At 38.6% G+C, this 19,256-nt stretch overlaps 1 protein-coding gene across 1 annotated transcript in view; it reads left to right on the top strand.

Annotated features, from left to right (window-relative positions):
- The first annotated feature begins 2,705 nt into the window (after positions 1–2,705).
- BRWD1 (bromodomain and WD repeat domain containing 1) overlaps positions 2,706–19,256 on the top strand; it is a 54,611-nt gene continuing 38,060 nt past the window's right edge. The window contains exons 1-14 of the mRNA XM_054390852.1: positions 2,706–2,769; positions 2,950–3,008; positions 3,208–3,237; positions 3,418–3,477; positions 6,607–6,757; positions 7,961–8,059; positions 8,642–8,802; positions 9,429–9,650; positions 11,607–11,707; positions 13,142–13,212; positions 14,384–14,484; positions 15,794–15,834; positions 17,385–17,483; positions 18,881–19,031. Of these exons, the coding sequence (XP_054246827.1) occupies positions 2,706–2,769; positions 2,950–3,008; positions 3,208–3,237; positions 3,418–3,477; positions 6,607–6,757; positions 7,961–8,059; positions 8,642–8,802; positions 9,429–9,650; positions 11,607–11,707; positions 13,142–13,212; positions 14,384–14,484; positions 15,794–15,834; positions 17,385–17,483; positions 18,881–19,031 (1,410 nt within the window). The remainder of the gene's footprint in view (positions 2,770–2,949; positions 3,009–3,207; positions 3,238–3,417; positions 3,478–6,606; positions 6,758–7,960; positions 8,060–8,641; positions 8,803–9,428; positions 9,651–11,606; positions 11,708–13,141; positions 13,213–14,383; positions 14,485–15,793; positions 15,835–17,384; positions 17,484–18,880; positions 19,032–19,256) is intronic.

The raw sequence follows: 19,256 nt of genomic DNA, 5'->3' as shown, positions 1-19,256 counted from the left end.
GGGCATTTAAACTCGTTTGACAAGAATTTCAATGGGCATGCTAGAGAAAAATCATTCTTGCCTGTACAACACCAGATATATTTGTCCTGTGCAGCTAAGGGACAGAGTAACAGCTAATAGAGATTTGCATACAGTACTACAGGAATGCGCACATAACAGAATTTCAAAATATGAGGAAAAAGGTAACTCGTATGCTGCTGGTGGTGGTGGTTCTGGCTAAGAGAGTGCTGTTTCATACAAGTTCATGCTGCAGCTTTGTGGAATTCATTTTATAGCATCAACTGTTATCACAGCTCTTCAAAACATGAACACCTCCAGGATGCTGAAGTGCATCTGAGCTTAGCTAATGAATGCTGATTTGTTTGGCAGTGAAATCTGCAGGAACACAGGTGGCCTTCAGGAATGATGCAGCTGAAGTTTGTGACGATACAAGAAGCATAAATCCATAAATCTCTTACAGTGATTTTTAATGGAGAGGATACCTTTTTTTTTTTTTTTTTTTTTTTTTTTTTTTTTTTTTTTGTACCTGACCTGGAAGGCAGCATTAACCAGGCAGGAGGTGCTGAAGGGCAGGAAGCAGCAGTCTGCCTTCAGGGATGGGTCTGGGGAAACTGCCTGCTGCTAAGCTTGTATCTGAGGTGTACAAAAGCTATTTGTCACAAAATGAAAGCACACCTGAGGCAGAGTAATAAAATACACATACTTGTACAATGAAGTGTAAAAATACTTTGCATCAAAGCTTCAAAAATGCATACCAAGCCACCACCACAGGTGGGGAATAGAAAAGCAAACCACACAGCTTTAAAAAACAACAGGAGCGTAGCCATTGCTTACATCTACATTAGAATTCATGCTGAGCAGAGGTGAGAAACAACTGAGAAGGCAAAAAAGTTCCCCATAAACATGCTCCCAAAGCTGGGATGGGATGGAGGTGATGCTAGCATCTTTGCAGAGGCAGTGTTGGGGGCACTGGGGCAAAGCTGATTATTTTGATACAGTAATGCAAATGAAGTTAGGCGTTCTTCCAGAAGTATGGGGGAAATGACTCTCCCTAAACCAAAGTTTAGGGTAGCTGAAGTGCTCCCAGGTACCACACCCACAGACGCTCGGTGTTATTGGAGACCTGTTGGCATCCAGTTTTGGGCTCCCCAGTTCAAGAGGGACAGGGGTCTGCTGACAAGCTACCAGGATGATTAAGGGACTGGAGCACGTGCCGTATGAGGAGAAGCTGAGAGACGTGGGGCTATTTAGTCTGGAGAAGACTGAGAGGGGATCTGATAAATGTCTATAAATACCTGAGGGATGGTTGTCAAGAGGGAGGGCACAGGCTCTTCGTTTCACCCTCTGCTAGGACAAGGGGTAATGGGTATAAACTACGGCACTGGAGGTTCCACCTCAACATAAGAGGGAACTTCTTCACTGTAACAGTCACAGTGCACTGGAACAGGCTCCCCAGAGGTTGTGGAGTCTCCTTCTCTGGAGACTTTCAAGACCCATCTGGATGTGTTCCTGTGCGACCTGTGCTAGATTCTATGGTCCTGCTCTGGCTAGGGCGTTGGACTCGACGATCTTCGGAGGTCCCTTCCAACGCCTAACATCCTATGATTCTACGATCCTCTTCCGTGTGAGGAGTTGGGAAGTCTGCCTAAAGTTGCAGACCGGAGCCAAAAGACAGTTGGTCACGTGTGAAAACACTGTATTTGGTAACGTGGTAGTTACAAACGCTCTTGTGCTGCTGCCCGGGCCGTTCCCGAGCTCCATCAATATCAGAGGGGGCCACTACCAAACTTTCCCAGGGTATGCCTGGGAACCTGCAAGGCAGCGTGCTTTAAAACGGAGGTTTGGGCCCTGCAGCACACGCCGCCTGCTTCCTCCCCCTGGTCCTACATCGTTCCAAGGCACCACCAGCCCATCAGCCCGTTCCCGGCGTCATGCTGCAAACTGCAGCTTGTCCTTGTCACTCGCCGGCCTGACCACAGGGAGGGTCGCCGGGCGGACTGGCCTGACCCGGCCTGGGCGGAAGCGGCCGTTGCGGAGCGCGCACTAGCGCGCTCCCGGCGCTCAACTGGAAACGAACGGCCGCGCCGCACGCGCCTCGCAACACCGCCCTCACCTCACTGAGCGAGCCCGCCCACCAGTGCTCGTCACTCACTGCCTTCCTCGAACAATCCTTCCGCGACAGGACCTCTCCTTTCCCTGCCTGGCCTCTTCTCCCCCATCCACTGCACTACCGCCGTCCTCCCTGCACATTTCCCGCGGACACAAACGCAGCCTCTTCTTGAAGGGCCCTTAGGCTGTTCCCAGGCTCTTGGGCCGGGAGGACTACTTTTTTAGTCCCGCCCACCCTGGGGGCGTGGCCGGCGCAGGTAGCAGCGGCGGCGCCGTGGCCGGCAGCGCGGCGTCAATGGCGGCAGCGCGGAGGCTGTGTTAGCTACAGCGCGAGGGGGAGGGGAGCCGGAGCACGAGAGCGAGCGTGGCGTCCGTGGGGGGCGGGGGCGGCTCGCTCCCGCGCGCGGAGGAGAAGGGAGGGGGGACGGTTGGCGGTGGGGGAGGGGCGGTGCTGACAGGGCTATGCCGAGCCGGGCCCTGCCCGCGCCAGCCGCTGCTTGAGCCCTAATCCCCGTCCGGGCAGCAACGGCTGCCGCCAGCGGCGATTGTGCCGAGCGAGCGAACAAGCGAGCGGCAGCCGCCGGGCCAGGGCCGCTATGGCTGAGCCCTCGGCCTCATCCAACTCCGGTGGCGGCGTGTCCCTGTCGCTCATTGAATCAGGTAAAACCACAGGGGTGCGAGCGGCCGCGGGCCAGGGCGAGAGCTGCTGCCGGTGCTGCCGCCGCTCCCTGCCGCCATCTTCCTGACCGTGATTATGAATTACAGTCACTTCAGGGGCTACTCCCCCCAGCCCCAGCCAGCCCCGGACTGATCCCCTGTCTCTCCCCGTGTCTCTTGCAGAGCTCTACTTCCTCATAGCTCGGTTCCTGACCACCGGGCCCTGCAGGAGAGCGCTGAAGGTGAGTACAGGGGTGCCGCACACTCACCTGGGCTCACAGGCTCTGACCCCCCAGCCATTCGCTGGCGCAAAGAGGATTGAAGGGGAGGTGTGAACAGCCGGCCCCCCTCCCCCTCCCTAGCTCTTTTGCGGCTGCAGCCGCTTGAGAAGCCAAAGGCTCGCTCATCCCTAACTCTGTAATCTTTCCCTTTTCTCTGCAGGTGCTGGTGCAGGAGCTGGAGCAGTACCAGGTCTGTGTGGGCTCTGATGAAATCACTACGCTTACTGTAGTTAAAAGTTTCCTTTACTTTTCAAGTCATTCAAGTTTCTGCTGCTCCACTGTCTCAACTTTTTTCCTTCAACACGTTGTTTAGGATGTGATCTATTTCTCCTTCCCTTTTAACTCACTTTTTTTTTTCTCCTCCGTTTAGTTGCTTCCTAAAAGATTGGATTGGCAAGGAAATGAGCATTATAGAAGTTACGAAGAATTGGTGAGACTTCTTTTTTTTGAAAAAACAAAACCAAACACCCAACAACTTTTATTTAGGATAAAACATTGATGATAGAGCCCTTACCTTAAAAAGTAGGCCCAAGCTTTACATTCCAGTTTCATTCTTTTAAGACATTGGAGTTATTTTGGAAAGGGCCTTTAATTTCTTTATATTAGACTAACAAAAACGTAAATGATGTTTTAAATTGAGGATATTGTTTACATAGCAGAGGTGGAGCCTGGTGTTGTGCATTGGTACATGCCACTGCCTACATATAGGGAAGAACCAATCTGAGGCAAGGTTTCATTTCGGAGTTGCATGAGCGAGTTTGTTACGTGTGTTTTGATTTGACAGTATTTATTTTCTGGTTGGCTTCCTTCATCAGTCCCATCCACAGATTAGGAAATGAAATCGCTGTTCAGAAATCAAGGGTTGCCAATTCTACTGCCCATGATTATGCTCTTTATTTCTGGCTACTCACTGCTCATAGCTTTGTTTTTAAATAGTAGAAAGATTTGAGTGACCTCCCACCAGACTGTACTTTATGCCTTCTCTGGCTGATCTTTGCTTGAAATGTTTTAACTTCTGTGTATTTCAGAATGAAATGCTGTCTTGGTGTTTTATTTTAATGCTTCTTAAATGATAAAATATACTTGGCAGTTGAATCTTGTGAAGTGATGGCCTGGTGGTGCCTCCCAGTGTGGTTTTACCCTGCTTTACTGTAGTGGATCATGTTTTCCTTGAACAGATGCTTATTCTTGGTGGGATTTTTGTCCTGCTAAGATTCAGGCATTCCAGGCTAATTGACTGACTTCTTCCTTACTCATCAGTTTATGTATTTTATAGATAAATCTCCTTGTCCCTCTTGTGTAACACCTAAAGATCTCTGAATCATATTTGTATACAGAAGGAATGAAATTTTAAGTAATTTCTTAATTATTTAAGTGCTGCTTAAAATGATAAACTAAATTCCATTTTTTTGTACTTGTCAGAGCGGTCAGCTAACCAAATGAGATTTTAAATTAATGCTTTTAAGTCACTAAAATGCCTAGTCTTGCTAAACAGGAATACTTTCAAGCTCTGACTTGAATTTAACAAACATGAAAGTAGTATTACGTTTTAAAAGGATGGTTTTCTTTCTTGATTGGTTGTTGGTTGGTTTTTGACTTCAGTTGTTCTGGTAACAACTGTGGTATTGTGAGATGTCATGTGTGGATTCTTCTGACTTAAGTACAGTTTTTTAACTGTGCTTATTATGCATATGCAGTTGTCAGATTAATTCTTTGATGTGTCCTGCTGCTATCTCCTTTTCCTACACAGTTTAAAAGAAATCTCTGCACAGAGTAACAGTATTTCAGAATATCCAAATTAATCTTCTGAAACCTTTAGTTTATGCTTCCGAGGTACTTTGGAAGCCTCTTGTTTTCCCACTGGTCTCACTCTGAATTTGCAGAGACCACAGACAAATGTGATCATGCACTGCATATATTTATTTTCCTCTTTGTTCATTGTGGAATTGGAGCAAGACTTTAAAATAACCATTCCTTCCGAAATTTGAGTATAACTAAAGGAAATGAGTTGCAAGATTTTGTATGCATGCTTCTATTGGAGATTGTGTTTAGAACATATACTACCTGATGATGACATGCAAACAAAATGGTTTATAATGCATGGCATAAAGTGTGCTGAGCTTTCTGTCTTGAGTGTTGTGGCTGGTGCTGCTCTATACCACTTCAAGAGGTCAGCTTTGTAAAGAAATTATGAAAAAATAAATTTTATGATCTTTCACATAATCAGCCCTGAGTGTCTGATGAGCTGATTTGCTTGGATATGTTTGGCTGTGCAGTAATGTCAACTATTTAAGTGATATTACTACCTCCCCATCTCCCCCCAGGAATGCAACCTAAACCCCTGCAATCTTTTATACATTACTTGGATTTTTATTATTAAAACAAGTATTAGATTATGTCTTCACATCATTCATTCTTAATACTTGGTGTGCATTTGGGAAACTTTTTACTGAACAAATGTTACATGACAGCATGTGGTATTTTTATTCCCACTGTTCTGATGATATCAACCTTGTCCTCATCTAAGTTCAGTCAGTAGGCTGAGGGGATCGCAGCATAAGCACAAGCTGCTTCTGTCTGTGTTCTGAGCTACATGGGCAAGAGGCCACATACCTGTGTTGGTGTGGCCCTGTGCCTCTCCTGGATGTATTGGCTGCGAATATTCTGACTGCTGAAGTAGCAGTATGGCTTCTGGGTCTAACTGGTTTTTATGTGGCCAGATCAGAGAGTGGAGTAAGCATGGAGCTGTTTGTGCCTGCTGATTCAGACCTCCCCAATGGTTTAAATTTATAGCTCTGAAAGTTTGCTTTACCTGTATAAAATCTATTGTACATATTTAACTACTTCATTATTGTGATTGACTTTATAGTTAGACAAGATTTTTTTTTTAAATTGAACTTCCAGAAGGAAGGGAATAATAAAAAACAGCACAAATCTGTGTTTGACTGAGACATTTGAGTGTGTGTATTTTTTTTTTACATTGTTAGATGTAGACAGAATGGAATCCTTCCTGAATGGACAGATTACTGTTTTGATCCTTTTGGTTAAAGGAAGTAGGGCAGTCCTGTGCTGTGTAGTACTGGTTCTTCAAGGAAATTATTTTCAGAGCATTTGTACTCAAACCTACTAGTTTGCAGTTTACTGAGCAAGGGCTGTGTGACTGAAGTACTATTTGCAGAAATTCTTGTGCTTGGTTACAACAAAATTCTCCGTGATCTTGAGTTACGAGAGTTTGAATTTTATTTTTATTTTTCTAAATTAAAATAATTAAGTGAATTGGGCAAAGACTCATTCCTCATTGCTGCAGGAATGGATGACATAAATGCGAATATTGCAGGCTTCCAGTAGTAAAACACTGATGTGCAGTAAATACTTTTACTGGAGTTAGTTTTACTACAGCTTGCTCACTGATTTTACTAGATTAGAGCTTAACAGAATTGATTTTGTTTTATAAGTTAAAGTTAGAAATATTTAAACACTGTTTAATATTTATGCTTTTAGATTCCTCTGTTCTGGATGTACCATATATATATATTTTTAAAACCTAAATTTCTGTCAGGTGCTGTCCAACAAACATGTGGCTCCAGACCATTTGTTACAAATTTGCAAGCGTATTGGCCCTATACTGGATAAGGAGATTCCACCCAGCATTTCGAGAGTGAATTCCTTACTTGGGGCAGGGAGACAGTCATTGTTACGTACAGCAAAAGGTATGGTTTGTTTATTAATTCAAATGGGTATGATACTTTTTCATAAGTATAGGATAAAGACTTAAAAGTGGTGATCTTTCACCAAAATTGGTCTCTACTTATGTAACGTGTTTAATCAACCAAAACACTAGCAATCTGTGTATTAATTGTGTAACTTTGTATTAATTGTTGTGAAGAGAAGGTTTTAAGTTGCATCACAAGAATATTGTTACACTGAGTGCTGCAGCTGCTCAACATAGACAGTTTTCAGTGTTCCTGCAATATAATGAATCATCTAGACACAAGTACTACTTCTCTTACAGCTCCCAACATGCCCAGTATTATGTTAGCCCGTGTTGGTAGCTGTTGTGCAAATTTGAGTAACACTAGTTTTATGCGAGTTTTCTTGGTTAATGCGTATGGCATCAAAAGTAGTAGCTGTGAATTCTGTACATGCACAGGAGAAATGACTTAAAGGAAATGTTTTGCAATTCATAAGCATTTTAAACTTTATTTGATAGATTTAGGCTTTAGATTTACCTCTTTGAATTTGTCTAGGAGGGAGGCATTCATGTGTTCATATGAAGTTTTGGTGGGTAGCTGGATGCTGTGATGTGGGACCCGTTTATGAGGTGCTGTTGTGTTTTCACTTATCAGCCGTAACTGATTTAAAGGGTAGACACTGAATGACAGTGACTGTTCTGTCCTGGAAATCAGGATTGCAATCATTTCGGTGTGAATGTGTCAAAACGACTGTTCATGTGGGAGGTGTTTGAAGAATCAAGGAATTGAGGTCATCTAGATAAACAATTTCATACTAACGTTTAATAAATATTTATACTATTTTCAACGTTTTCATGAATATTTATTCATAAATTTGTAAAATTTTTTGCACTGTGAATGAGTGAGAAAGGTTCAGTTGAAAGGTTAGTCTTGTCTTACGTAAACTGCAGAGGCATCACCATTTAGAAATAATTTCAATACTTGGTGGATGGTTGTGTTGGAATTTGCTCCTCCTTCTGTTACTGCATTAAATGGATTTTGTCTCCTCTGATGCTACACTGTCCATGAAAAGTTTTGGGGCATTAAGTGTTCCTATTTTTGTAGTTGTTTCAGTGCTGTGTTTGAAACCACCTACAGATACATTCTTTACTGTGGTTTGGAACTGCAGGTTTCTTGGCATTTTTAACATGTACTCATTATGAACTTCAATTGATTTTAAAGATTGCAGGAACACTGTTTGGAAGGGCTCTGCTTTTGCTGCTCTTCATAGAGGAAGACCTCCTGAATTTCCTGTGAACTATGGCTCACCACCAAATCTTGGTAAGCTCTTTTCAGCACTCATGACAACTGCTGGGAGCATACAATGTGTATCTTGATGCTGGCCTTGCTATGACGCTGAAAATTGCACCTCAGAACTGGATCTGGAGGCTTATCTGGAGGACTTCATATGACTTCACTGGAGTTACATATTGGGTGCAAAGGTCTATTTACAGAATTAGTGAGACAGTAGCCTCTAGCTACTCTTATTTTATAAACCTCCTGTATTACTCTTGTTTTATAAACCTCCTGTATTAAGTATGTACACAAAATACAAATCCTTCTTCTTTTTCTTGAGGGACTCCTTAATGATTTAAGGCACAGAAAGCCATGGGAAAATAAAGATAACATTTAGCACTTCTTATTTAGAGACTGAATTTTTGATTGGAGCAAGTTTAAAATGCTGTCTTGGTTTTATACATAGGAAAATTTGCAAATACAAAAACGCCTGACTTCTTGAAATCTGATTGTTATTTCTAGTGAGTCCTTAAGCAATATATTAATGGAAATTAAATAAAATAATGTTTTAGAATGGATCTGTTTTAAACATCAGTACGTTAATTTTTTTATTTCTTGATGTTCTAGTGGAAGTATATCGAGCAAAACAGTTAACTGGATATGCAAAGTTTAGTACTTCATTTCCAGGAAGTATGTATCAGCATGTCAAGATGCACAGACGAATTCTTGGCCACCTTTCTTCTGTATATTGTGTTGCATTCGACAGGACTGGACATAGAATATTCACTGTGAGTTGATGAAATAGATCTGAAACTGAATGTCGTTCTAGATAGCTGCAAGAAAAAGAAATCTGAAATTTATGTTAAGCTGAAACTTCTGGAGATGGTTTTCATTGGTGTTAGATGTAGCTGATTGGCTCCATCACTGTGCTTAAGTAGCATGATTTGATGTGATTCAAGGGTTGGAATTGTGAGAAATTGTTATTTACCTGGTTGGGTGTTGACATTGATGTAGATGTACATTGATGTACAGTTCAATATTAAGCGTGTTTCACATTCTTTATGAGGTAGCATAGAAGAGATTGATTTCACAGAACAGTACATTCTTGGCCCTTGCCATTACTGTAAGAAATCCCTTTGAATGTATCCTAGACTTTCTGCATTATATGGTATAGATCTGTGGTGGTTGCATTGTAATCCTGATCCATAAGTGAACATTTTGTTGGTTTGTTTTTTTTTAATCCTGGCTGTATGACTTCATTTCACTCAGCCTAAGTAGCGTACGTAAGTTCAAAATAGAAGTGTGATTTACCAAGTTGTTGCAAAACATAGCTAGGTTCTATAAAGGAAAGCTGAAACTTTTATTCTGAATGACTTTGAAATCCTTGCTGAACATAATAAATATTCCTTTCTAGGGCTCAGATGACTGTTTGGTAAAGATTTGGTCAACTCATAACGGAAGATTGTTTGCCACATTACGAGGACATTCAGCAGAGATTTCTGATATGGCTGTTAATTATGAAAATACCATGATAGCAGCTGGAAGCTGTGATAAAATGATCCGAGTGTGGTGTCTGAGAACTTGTGCGCCAGTTGCAGTCCTCCATGGACACACAGGGTCCATTACCTCATTACAGGTACGAGTTTTTAAGTGTTTGTATAACTGAAGCACAAGTAATGTGGATGGATTGTAAGAAGCAGGCAGTCTGCAAAACACAAACACATGAGCTTGAAGGTATTCTAATAGTAAAAAACAAGAAATCGTTTTGGGGAAAGAAAAGGTACAGTTGCACCTGATTCAGAAGAGTCTGTTTTAGTAGTAGGATCGATTGATGTGATGCCCTAAGATTAGCTAGGTATCACATTTGTAAGAAATAACCAGTTTCCTTGGTTGCTTGTGGCAGCTGAGAAGCATAGTTGCATGAATGCTCTACACTAATAGAGCGCTCTCTCTGTGTTGTAACTTCTTGAAAAGGCAGGTTAGTACCACGTTTTCTGTATGTGGAGAGAAGCAGTGGTTGCTGTTACTGGATTAAAAAGTAATTTGCCAAGTGTACATCTTACTTTTGCATGTCCAAGTGCCAAGGAGCTTGTGTTCTGTTTCACATGAAGACTGGCACATGAATAGCAAATAACTTTCACTGTGCCTGTCATTGTGGTTTTCATATGACTGAAATTACGTCTGTGTGACTGCCTGTGGGAATATTAAAATCTGAACATTTAAATATCTGACAAAAACTAGTCAAAACCCACAGGAGAAACCTACTTTGAAAAGAACAAACCAAACCAGGCCCCACAAAAACCGCAATGGCAAAAACAAAAGGGGAAAAAAAAAATGTTCGTTTCCACCCTGAGATTTCTGAGTATTCAACTGAAGATAATGCCAGTGGCAGTACTTCACTAATAGTAATATTTCAGCTATTAGAACCAAAGAGAATTTCTGGGAAATACCTTGTCCTCCTATTACCTGTTACTGAAGACATATGCTGTTTTATGTGAATGAGTGTTCTGGTCCAGTAGGTAATTCTTACAACTTTTGTCATATGGGTATTTGCCTTACTCTCAAAATACAAGTTGCTTCAAATGTGCAAAGATGTTCAATATAATATGTTGCATATTTAAATATCAAGACGTGATACTTTATGTACTGTTGGTAGTCCTTTTGGATTCAGTCTCATTTTGACTTCTGTAATTCCTTATTTAACAGATAAACTAGTAGCTCATTATGCAGATTTGCTGTGTTTTCCAGTGAGACAGAGACTTATTTTGAGGGGTGAAGAATGGCTACCTGCCAGCTTCTGAAGTTCAGTATGAAAAATAATCTTGCAGTTCTCTCAAAATTATTGCCTCTGAGAGTAATCTTCCTATTTGCAGTTTCTATTGCGTTCACTGTGGGGTTTTTTGGGTTTTTTTTGTTTCTTTGTTTTTTAATGACAAAGCACTTCTTTGTGGTGTTTAGTATGGTTGATACTGGTTTTGGTTTTTTTGTTTAAGTGTTTTTATTGTAATTATAGTATTAATATGTACAACTTCATTTCCAACAGTAGTAATAATTGGTGAGCAATTTAATAAACTCATGTAACTTGTGTTTTGCAAAGTTTTCTGAAGAGTAGCTTTGTACATAGTAATAAATCTGTGTCTTAAAGAAGTATGTGTGAGGACTTGCTGTAATTTCCTGTGTGATGCTGGGTTACACATGCTTGAACTGTTTTGTAACTGATGCCCTGCTTAATTATACCATTAAAAAAGTGAGCCTGTGAAACTTTAAAAAAAAATATTTTCAGTCTGCTCTGCTCATTATTTCATTCATCGACAAAAGTTTTAAGTGGAAGACTGGCTAGTTTAGATTTCAAAACAAAGCAGTAAATGGTTTTATAAAATGCAATTATTGAAACTTAGACCACAAACTTACTTTAAAGTATAAGATAATGTTATATTTTTTTTAACATTAAAATGAGTTACCAACAGATGGTTCAGCAGTTCTAGTTAAAAAAAAAAAGGTAAATCAAGATTTTTACATAAACATTTTTAGAAGTTAATAAACCATTTTTAAATATCTTTTTGTGTGTCTTATTTTGCTTTCTTTTCTGTAGTTTAGTCCAATGGTGAAAGGCTCTGTGCGATACATGGTCTCTACTGGTGCAGATGGAACTGTTTGCTTTTGGCAGTGGGATACCGATTCCATGAAATTCAAGTATGTGAATGGGTTGCTGATCATCTCTGTCATACTATGCCCAATTAAAATGAATGTATTTAACTAGCTAAAAAAAAAAGTTTGTTTTGGGTTTTTTTTTGGTGATAATAAAAACGTTGTGGAAACAACCTATTAAGTAATCATTTTAAAGCACCATCATTAACTGTATTCTTCACATTTACATTATTCTGCCATCCTGGGAGATTTAATCAGAAAATATTTTAATTTCTTACTAGTAAAAGTACAAATATAGGACAACTAGAATTGTTGCAAACATAAATATGTTGGAACATTACAATAAAGCTTTTTATGTCAAGTTTTCAACAGCCCTGTAGGTTTAGGATTTCTTTTGCAGAATTTGCATGCAGGGTGTGTTCAAGATAATTTTTTAGTGTTCTATGTGTGATTGCTGCGTATCTGTTAAAAAATACAGAATTAGATTAATATTTTAAAGAAGAGATCTGGGTTGGTCAGTCTGTATCTAGTACTGTGCCATATACTGGTAGTTGGTATAAAATGATCCATTTTACATTAGGGAAGCTATTTTTTTAAAAAAATCGGTACTTTAGAAAGCAGAAGATTATTTTACTTTGTAATTCAAGCTTGTGATCTTAAGGTGGTCGAATTGTAGCAATAATAATTATGAAAGGCATAGTTTCAACGGAAGAATTTGTTAGGGTTGCAAGTTATAGGAGGACAGTGTTTAAACTGGATCCTTAGTCTCTAAAATTAATTTAGAGGACTTTGAGATGTAAATATTGTTTAAGTTTATGCATAGACCTAAATGGATTTAATCATTGATGGGTCTCAAAGCAACATTCTTTGAGTCCTTGTACTGTGTATTATACAAACCTGGGAAGTATACTGAGGGTCTCAGTATTTCCTTTTATAAACAGAAAACGTTTGAACAGAAAAGCAATAGAATGAGTAGAAACCTGTATGCCTGTGAATGACATAGTTTGCTGGATTTCTCCTTAATGTAATTCTTAGTAGCTACTTTCTGTGAGATTGTGGCCATGTCCACTGACAGAGTGCATACATGACTTGCAGAACGGGAACCTAGTCTTTTAAAATCCCCATTTTGCAAATGATATGAGAGCAAGAGTTCAGTATTTTGTGGATATTTTGTGGAGAGAGTCATCATACTTACTGCAGGGTGAAAGGAGAACTAGCATTTTTGTCATGCCGCTTTATCCTTGGTAGGCAATAACATCTTGCAAGAAAAGTTAGAAGGTGTGTGGGCTTCAAATACTATTTGTGTATGTGTGTACAGTAATTTTAAAAAGTAAACCTTATTGCTCATCCTCCTGCAGAAGATTTAAGAACTACTTGTCGATGCAGGTGTTTGGAGAAATGTGCTGTTATGTTTTGAAATGTTGACAAAAAGCCAAGTTCTGTGGCATGTCTTGTTAAAAGCTTTTTTTTCTTTTTAAGCAATCGGCCAGTGAAATTCACAGAGAAACCCAGACCAGGGGTTCAGATGCTTTGTTCTTCATTCAGTATAGGTAAGTCATGTACGGATTGAGTTTAACATTGTGATTTCTTATCTTTCTTCATAAGTGGTTATTATGATACTCTGGTTCTGACAGCTTTATCATCTGTGAAAAAGGCAGCTGTGTAGTTAAGTAATTGTATCTATGTGTTTTGTTACTCTCTAAGGTAAATAATGTGACTTAGCCTTAGCTAACAGCAAGACAACTAAGTGGTGCTCTGTTCCTTTTGTCATTGTTGATTTTACAGAAGTAAAAATCACCTGATGCTTGTTGACTTTTTATCCATCTATACCGGATTTTTTTATTTTCGTTTAATCCCTTTAGCATAATGTCAGGGATTTGCAAAATCAGTTTTCAAAGATACAACAGTCCACAGCAGAGGAAGTTGTTACTGCCAATAGTAGGAGCTGCTGATTCTGTGCCAGCTGTATGCAGGGGTAGTCATAAAGATCTCTTCTTTCTTAAGAATGCACAAATGTGTATCTCTAAACGTGCAGCTTTCCTGGTTTGTAGTTTTCTTTCATTCTAGTCATGTGGATGACTTGTGGGAGGGCTTACTGATACCAGACAGCATGAACATTAGAAGAAACTTGGGAATTTCAAAACCAAAATACAAATCAAATTGTAGCTTGTTACTGTTGTCAGGATATAGCCTGGTGGCTTTTCTGGCTTTGGGCTTTTCTGAGGTTTCATTTGTTTAGGATGGTTTTTGACAGCACTTAACAGACACCAGGAGGCAGATCTCGGTACTGCTGCCACCACAGCAAAATACTAATATCCTTATACTGGTTTACTTGTAGTTCTACCCAGTTTTGAAGCCATTCACATGCCACACATGAAACACATGAGTCATGTAGATAATTCTGAGGATGGCAAGCTGTCTTGCCTGTAATCAAAAGCTCCTGTGCCCAATTAGTAGTGTTAAATGGTTCACCATTCCCCTACTTACATATTTTTAAATCTTTGCAACGCAAACTATATATTTTTACTATGACTGAAAGAGCTTTCTGGGGCTAGAAGAGGATTTCCTTTCATGTCTGTGTGTCAGTGAAAGCATAAAAGAAGTGACACTCTTCAGGTTGTTGTGGTTTTTGTTGTGGTGTTGTGTTATTCTTTTAACTAGGCATGAGAAATGTTAGTTTTTTCTTGTAACAGTAGCTTAAATATTACTTGATTTTTACAGGTGGTATGTTTTTAGCAACTGGCAGCACTGACCATGTCATTAGGATGTATTTTTTTGGCTCTGAAACACCTGAGAAAATAGCTGAATTGGAAAATCATGCTGTAAGTAAGATTGTTAAACCTAGTAATTAACTCACTTCAAGCAGTATCGAAGTTGTGGATAAATATTATTAGTGGGTTTGTAGTGCTGTTCTATTATTGAATATTTTTAGAACTTAGGCAGAATTTCAGCCAATCATGTCACTGTGATTTAACCATCAAAAAGGCTGGAATGTATCAAGATGATATTTAGAATCATGCCTTTTCAACTGGATGTCATATGTTTGGTTTGCTCAATTGCTTCTTTCTGATGCAAGTGTGCCTAGCCATCCACATACAATGTTCTATATACGAAATGTAGATAGGCTGAAGTTATTTACCATTTGACACTTTTTGTGTTAAATCTTTAAATGGGATTAGGTTTCCCGAATTTTACTTCTGTTCATCTTGATCTCTACATCTTCAGTGGCTGTGCAAGCTAGTTTATACTTCCTAAGCGATAAGTCAGCTTGCTGGCTTAGTGTTGAGAATTTCTCCATGTGCTTTATGTAATGTGTGCTGTCTGTCTTTACTTGCTTTCTTGGTATCACTGCCACCTGTCAGGAATAGAATTTCTTAGAGAAAAGACTCTCTATTTATTTTTTTTTTTAATTTGTGTACCTTAGTCCAGCAGACCGTCTTCTAAGGAATCTTAAAGGAAATCTGGCTTACATTCATTTGCTGAAGGCTGAGTCGTCTTTTTTTTTTTTTTTAAGCACTTAATGCCCAAAAAATCTGTAGTTTTGCAATGGAGAACTTAGACTTAATTGAACCTTAAAAGCTCTTTCAAGGGTAGCTCTTAATACTCATCTTCATTTTGTTTGCCTTAATTTGTTTTCTCTAATATTGAATCAGATTTAAATAATTTATGTTAACGATAAGGTTTGACCAATGTGTGCTTTGTATGCAGCACATTATCTACTTTTCCTGTAGCTTTTATTATGGTACAAGTGAATAACTAATCGTATATTTCTTAAAGGAATGTGTAAGTAGAAGAAGGAACAACAGATTCCTCTCAGTTATAATTGGCTTAGGATATTGGAAGTATATGTTAAAATACGAGTTAATTGGTTGCTGAGTTATTGGACAGTTATTTTATTAGTCTTTCATATTGAGCCATTTTTTAATAACCTGAGTTTTAAATGCGTTAATGGTTAGTGAAATCTGGTAAGCATTTTTTTGACACACATCATGCAGTTAAAACCGTTAGAAGTTATATAATATGCCTTTTTTTTTTCACTGTTTCATATTCTACTAAGCTCAAAATTGTCAAAACCATATTTCCTGTTCAAAAATGTAATTTCTAAAAAAAAAAAATTATTTTTTCTTGCAGGACAAAGTTGACAGCATTCAGTTTTCTAACAGTGGTGATAGGTATGTTGAAAGATCCTCAAATACGAACAAATAATATTTTACTTTGGAATTAGGAATGTACTGTTGTTCTTACCTGGAGGATTCCAATTAGAAAATTCTATTCATTTAGAACTCAAAGGGAAAATTTCCACTGACATAGGAGAGCGTATTTAAGTTTCAGCTGTCTGTCTCAGCTTTCTATTAATCTTTGCTAGACAATTTCTTTGAACTGGCTGGAGTTCAGTTTACCGGAAGTACTTCTTTTTAATACACCAAATTTGTGGCTTCATAAATGTCCTCTTCTTTCTCATTTCCTTTTATCTTGAGGAAGTATTGGATCAAAATAGAAAATGGGAAAATGCAGCACAAATGGTCTAAAATAAGTTTTAATCTTTTTCATTCTTTGTAGCCTACTATTTTTTTTCATGGAAATCGATTGGATAGAATTTTTAGCTGATTGGAGTAGTGGAGGAAGAGTTGTGTAAATTCAGCTTGTGAAACTTCACCCAATTCAGTACAAAATGGAGTCAAAATTGATCTCTGATTTGCTTATCACTGAGATATGTGGATTTTAGCCTCCAGGGTGGATTTATATCTGCAAACATAAGTTGCAGCTTTATTTCTGTTGCAGTTGTCTTTCTTTTTTAAACGTGTTTCTGTGGTTATACTTGTCTTTGAGGCCATCACGTTGCACTAGTCCATCCGTGTTGCCTGCATGGATTACTTTTCAAGGCAGTAACAAACAGACAACAACAAAAGAAACAAAAAAAAAAAAAAAGGAAATTTCTGCTCTTGTTCTTTGTGACACTTTCAATGGAAGGTGTTTTAAGATTTATGATTATTATTAAAATCATAGCAAATTAGAGTACAGTCATGATATGTCTAGCGCACAAATTTTTTCTGTGGGGATGCATGTCAACTTTCCTTCTAAGGGTTGTGATTCACAGACTACAGAGATTATCTTTGAATGTTTTACAGTGTTTCAGTTTTTCTCACAGAGTTTTTTTTGTTCTGCTGCATTGGTAGTTCATCAGCTCATGAAATAGGAGCCTGAACTGCCATGTTTTACACCTTAGTATCGTAATGTAAACCGCTGGTGGTCTTCTCTTTTATGTATATTTGTGGGTGAGAACATCTCAAGTTTTGCCCTGCAGATCTGTTCTTGCCTGTACTTCAGTTTCTGATACTCTGTGGTTTCAGAATAGATTTACTTAAAGTACTTCATTAAAGTATTGTAATTGAGAAGGAGTTGAGGAGTTGAACTTAACTTTGGAACTTGCTTAATAATGGTTGGACGTGATGACCTTCAAGGTCCTTTTCAGCCATCACGATTCTGTGTGATTCTGTGTGTTTTGACAACTTTTCAGTTCAAAGAAGTTCTTTCCTAGACTTACGGAAAGAAAGTTAATGGAAAGGTAACTGTAAAGAGGTCTCTTGCGCACAAATTAGAGGTTTCACTTGTATCAGCCTTTCACTGTAATGTTTTAAATTGTGGTGGTGTGTAACTCTGAATATATTTCAAAGGAAATTCTTTTGAAGATTAATTAACTGTCTTTTAAAACGTCTTCAAGGTTCATAAGTGGCAGTAGAGATGGAACAGCTCGAATCTGGCGTTTTGAGCAAGCAGAATGGAGGAGTATCTTGTTGGATATGTCCGACCGATTACCAGGGTAGGTGAAGTTAGTGTCTTTTCTTACCTGTTGTGTAAAGTCAGAAAGTTTGAAAAACTCATCAAACATGCTTACTGTCAATCTTGAGCAACTCTTAGCAACCCTATAAACAAGTGGCTGGTTCTTTAGGAGGCAAAACAAGTGTTTGGGGGATGTAATAATCTGCTAAATTTTAGTCTGTGCTTGAATAAATGCATTAATATTTATATAGCTTTCAAATGTACACTGTGCCAAATGGATAACATTTCTTTTAAGGAAAAAAGTTAAAAGTGCAGTAGATCTTCCCTATCCAGTTTACAGTCAGACACTTGATGTGTCACAGGAGAAGCATTTTTAGATCAGGAAAAATAAGGTAGATGATAACCTCCTTCAAGGAGAGGTCAATGACTAGTAATAGGTGGGTTTTATCAAGCACTGATCTTACTATTTCTGTTGATTCTTTTTACTTTTTAAAAGTGTATTAATGAAATGTGGTATAGAGTTTGCATAGTGTCATTACAGGTGATGATGAGGATATTACATGGCTCTGAGTAAACCTGAAGGGTGGATGATTTACAGTAGTACAGAATGCTCAGTCAACTTGTGTAGACACTAAGCAGAAATTAATTTGTGGGTGATTAAATGAGGAACAGGGGAGCAAACGCGTTAACCAAACCTTGGGTATAGGAGTTGATTGTGATTGCAAGCTTGTATTGTGATGCAGCCATGAAAAAAAAATAAGTGGTTTAACTAAGAAAAGAGAAGGTACTAATATTTGAATTTGATTGTGGCATCTTTCTGACTTAATGCTACAATTGTAATTGTGTGCAATTCAGAGAGCCTTTGTAAGGGAGGCTACTGGTTGATATGGAATATAGACAGTACTGTATGAAGGTAAGTTTCAAAGAAAGCTTGTTCCTTCAGTTGACTAAGATGCTGAGAGGGAGTGTTACAGTATCCTATAAATGTATTTTGGGGAGAGAGAGGAGAAAATATTTGGTATGAACCTTCAACCTATTATTTTTATTTATGATAGGAATCAGGAAAAAAATGGTAAGCTAATATAAAATTAGCTTCTGAAACGGTTAGTCAAAAATCTCTTGACTGTAAAAATTCCACATTTTAAAAGGAATTATGGCAGGATTCAAATTGTAGAAGAGAATAGACCTCATGGAGAAGGAAGGTATTTTTTCCCTGTATCTCAAATGGGAAAGGCATTATCATGTCCTATGAAATAAGTATGTTAGAAATCGAAATTTGCTTTATAACTGATAGCTCCCAAAAGTATGAAGTTTATGGGCATAAGTTTAAAACCAAATTTAATTCTTAACATTCTCTCCTTTGGCTGATTATTAACAATGGAAAACAAACTATTTTTCTAATTAAATATCTCGTGCCTGTTTGACTCCTTAAAATAGTGATACATGTTCAGAAGAAGACAAATTTATGAAGCCTAAAGTAACTATGATAGCTTGGAACCAGAATGATAACTATGTTGTTACGGCTGTAAATAATCATCTGCTCAAAGTTTGGAATTCCTGTACAGGGCAATTACTTCATGACTTGGTGGTATGTAATTTTACTTGCTTTTTGAAGTAGATGTTTTTTCTAGAATTGCAGTGACATGTGCATGCTGACTTCATAATTAGATCTGATTTGTCTTGAAAACTCCATATGGATGATAAGGAAAATGTAACGTTTCTTGAATTATTTTTTTAAAGCAAAACTGTCTACTTCTTGCATTTGAACAATCCTTTCCCTAGCTGCTGTGCTGAACTTGATTTTCCTGTGGAA

Source organism: Indicator indicator, chromosome 1, assembly GCF_027791375.1.
Source record: "Indicator indicator isolate 239-I01 chromosome 1, UM_Iind_1.1, whole genome shotgun sequence".
Classification (NCBI taxonomy): domain Eukaryota; kingdom Metazoa; phylum Chordata; class Aves; order Piciformes; family Indicatoridae; genus Indicator; species Indicator indicator.
This window is presented reverse-complemented; position numbering and strand designations above follow the sequence as displayed.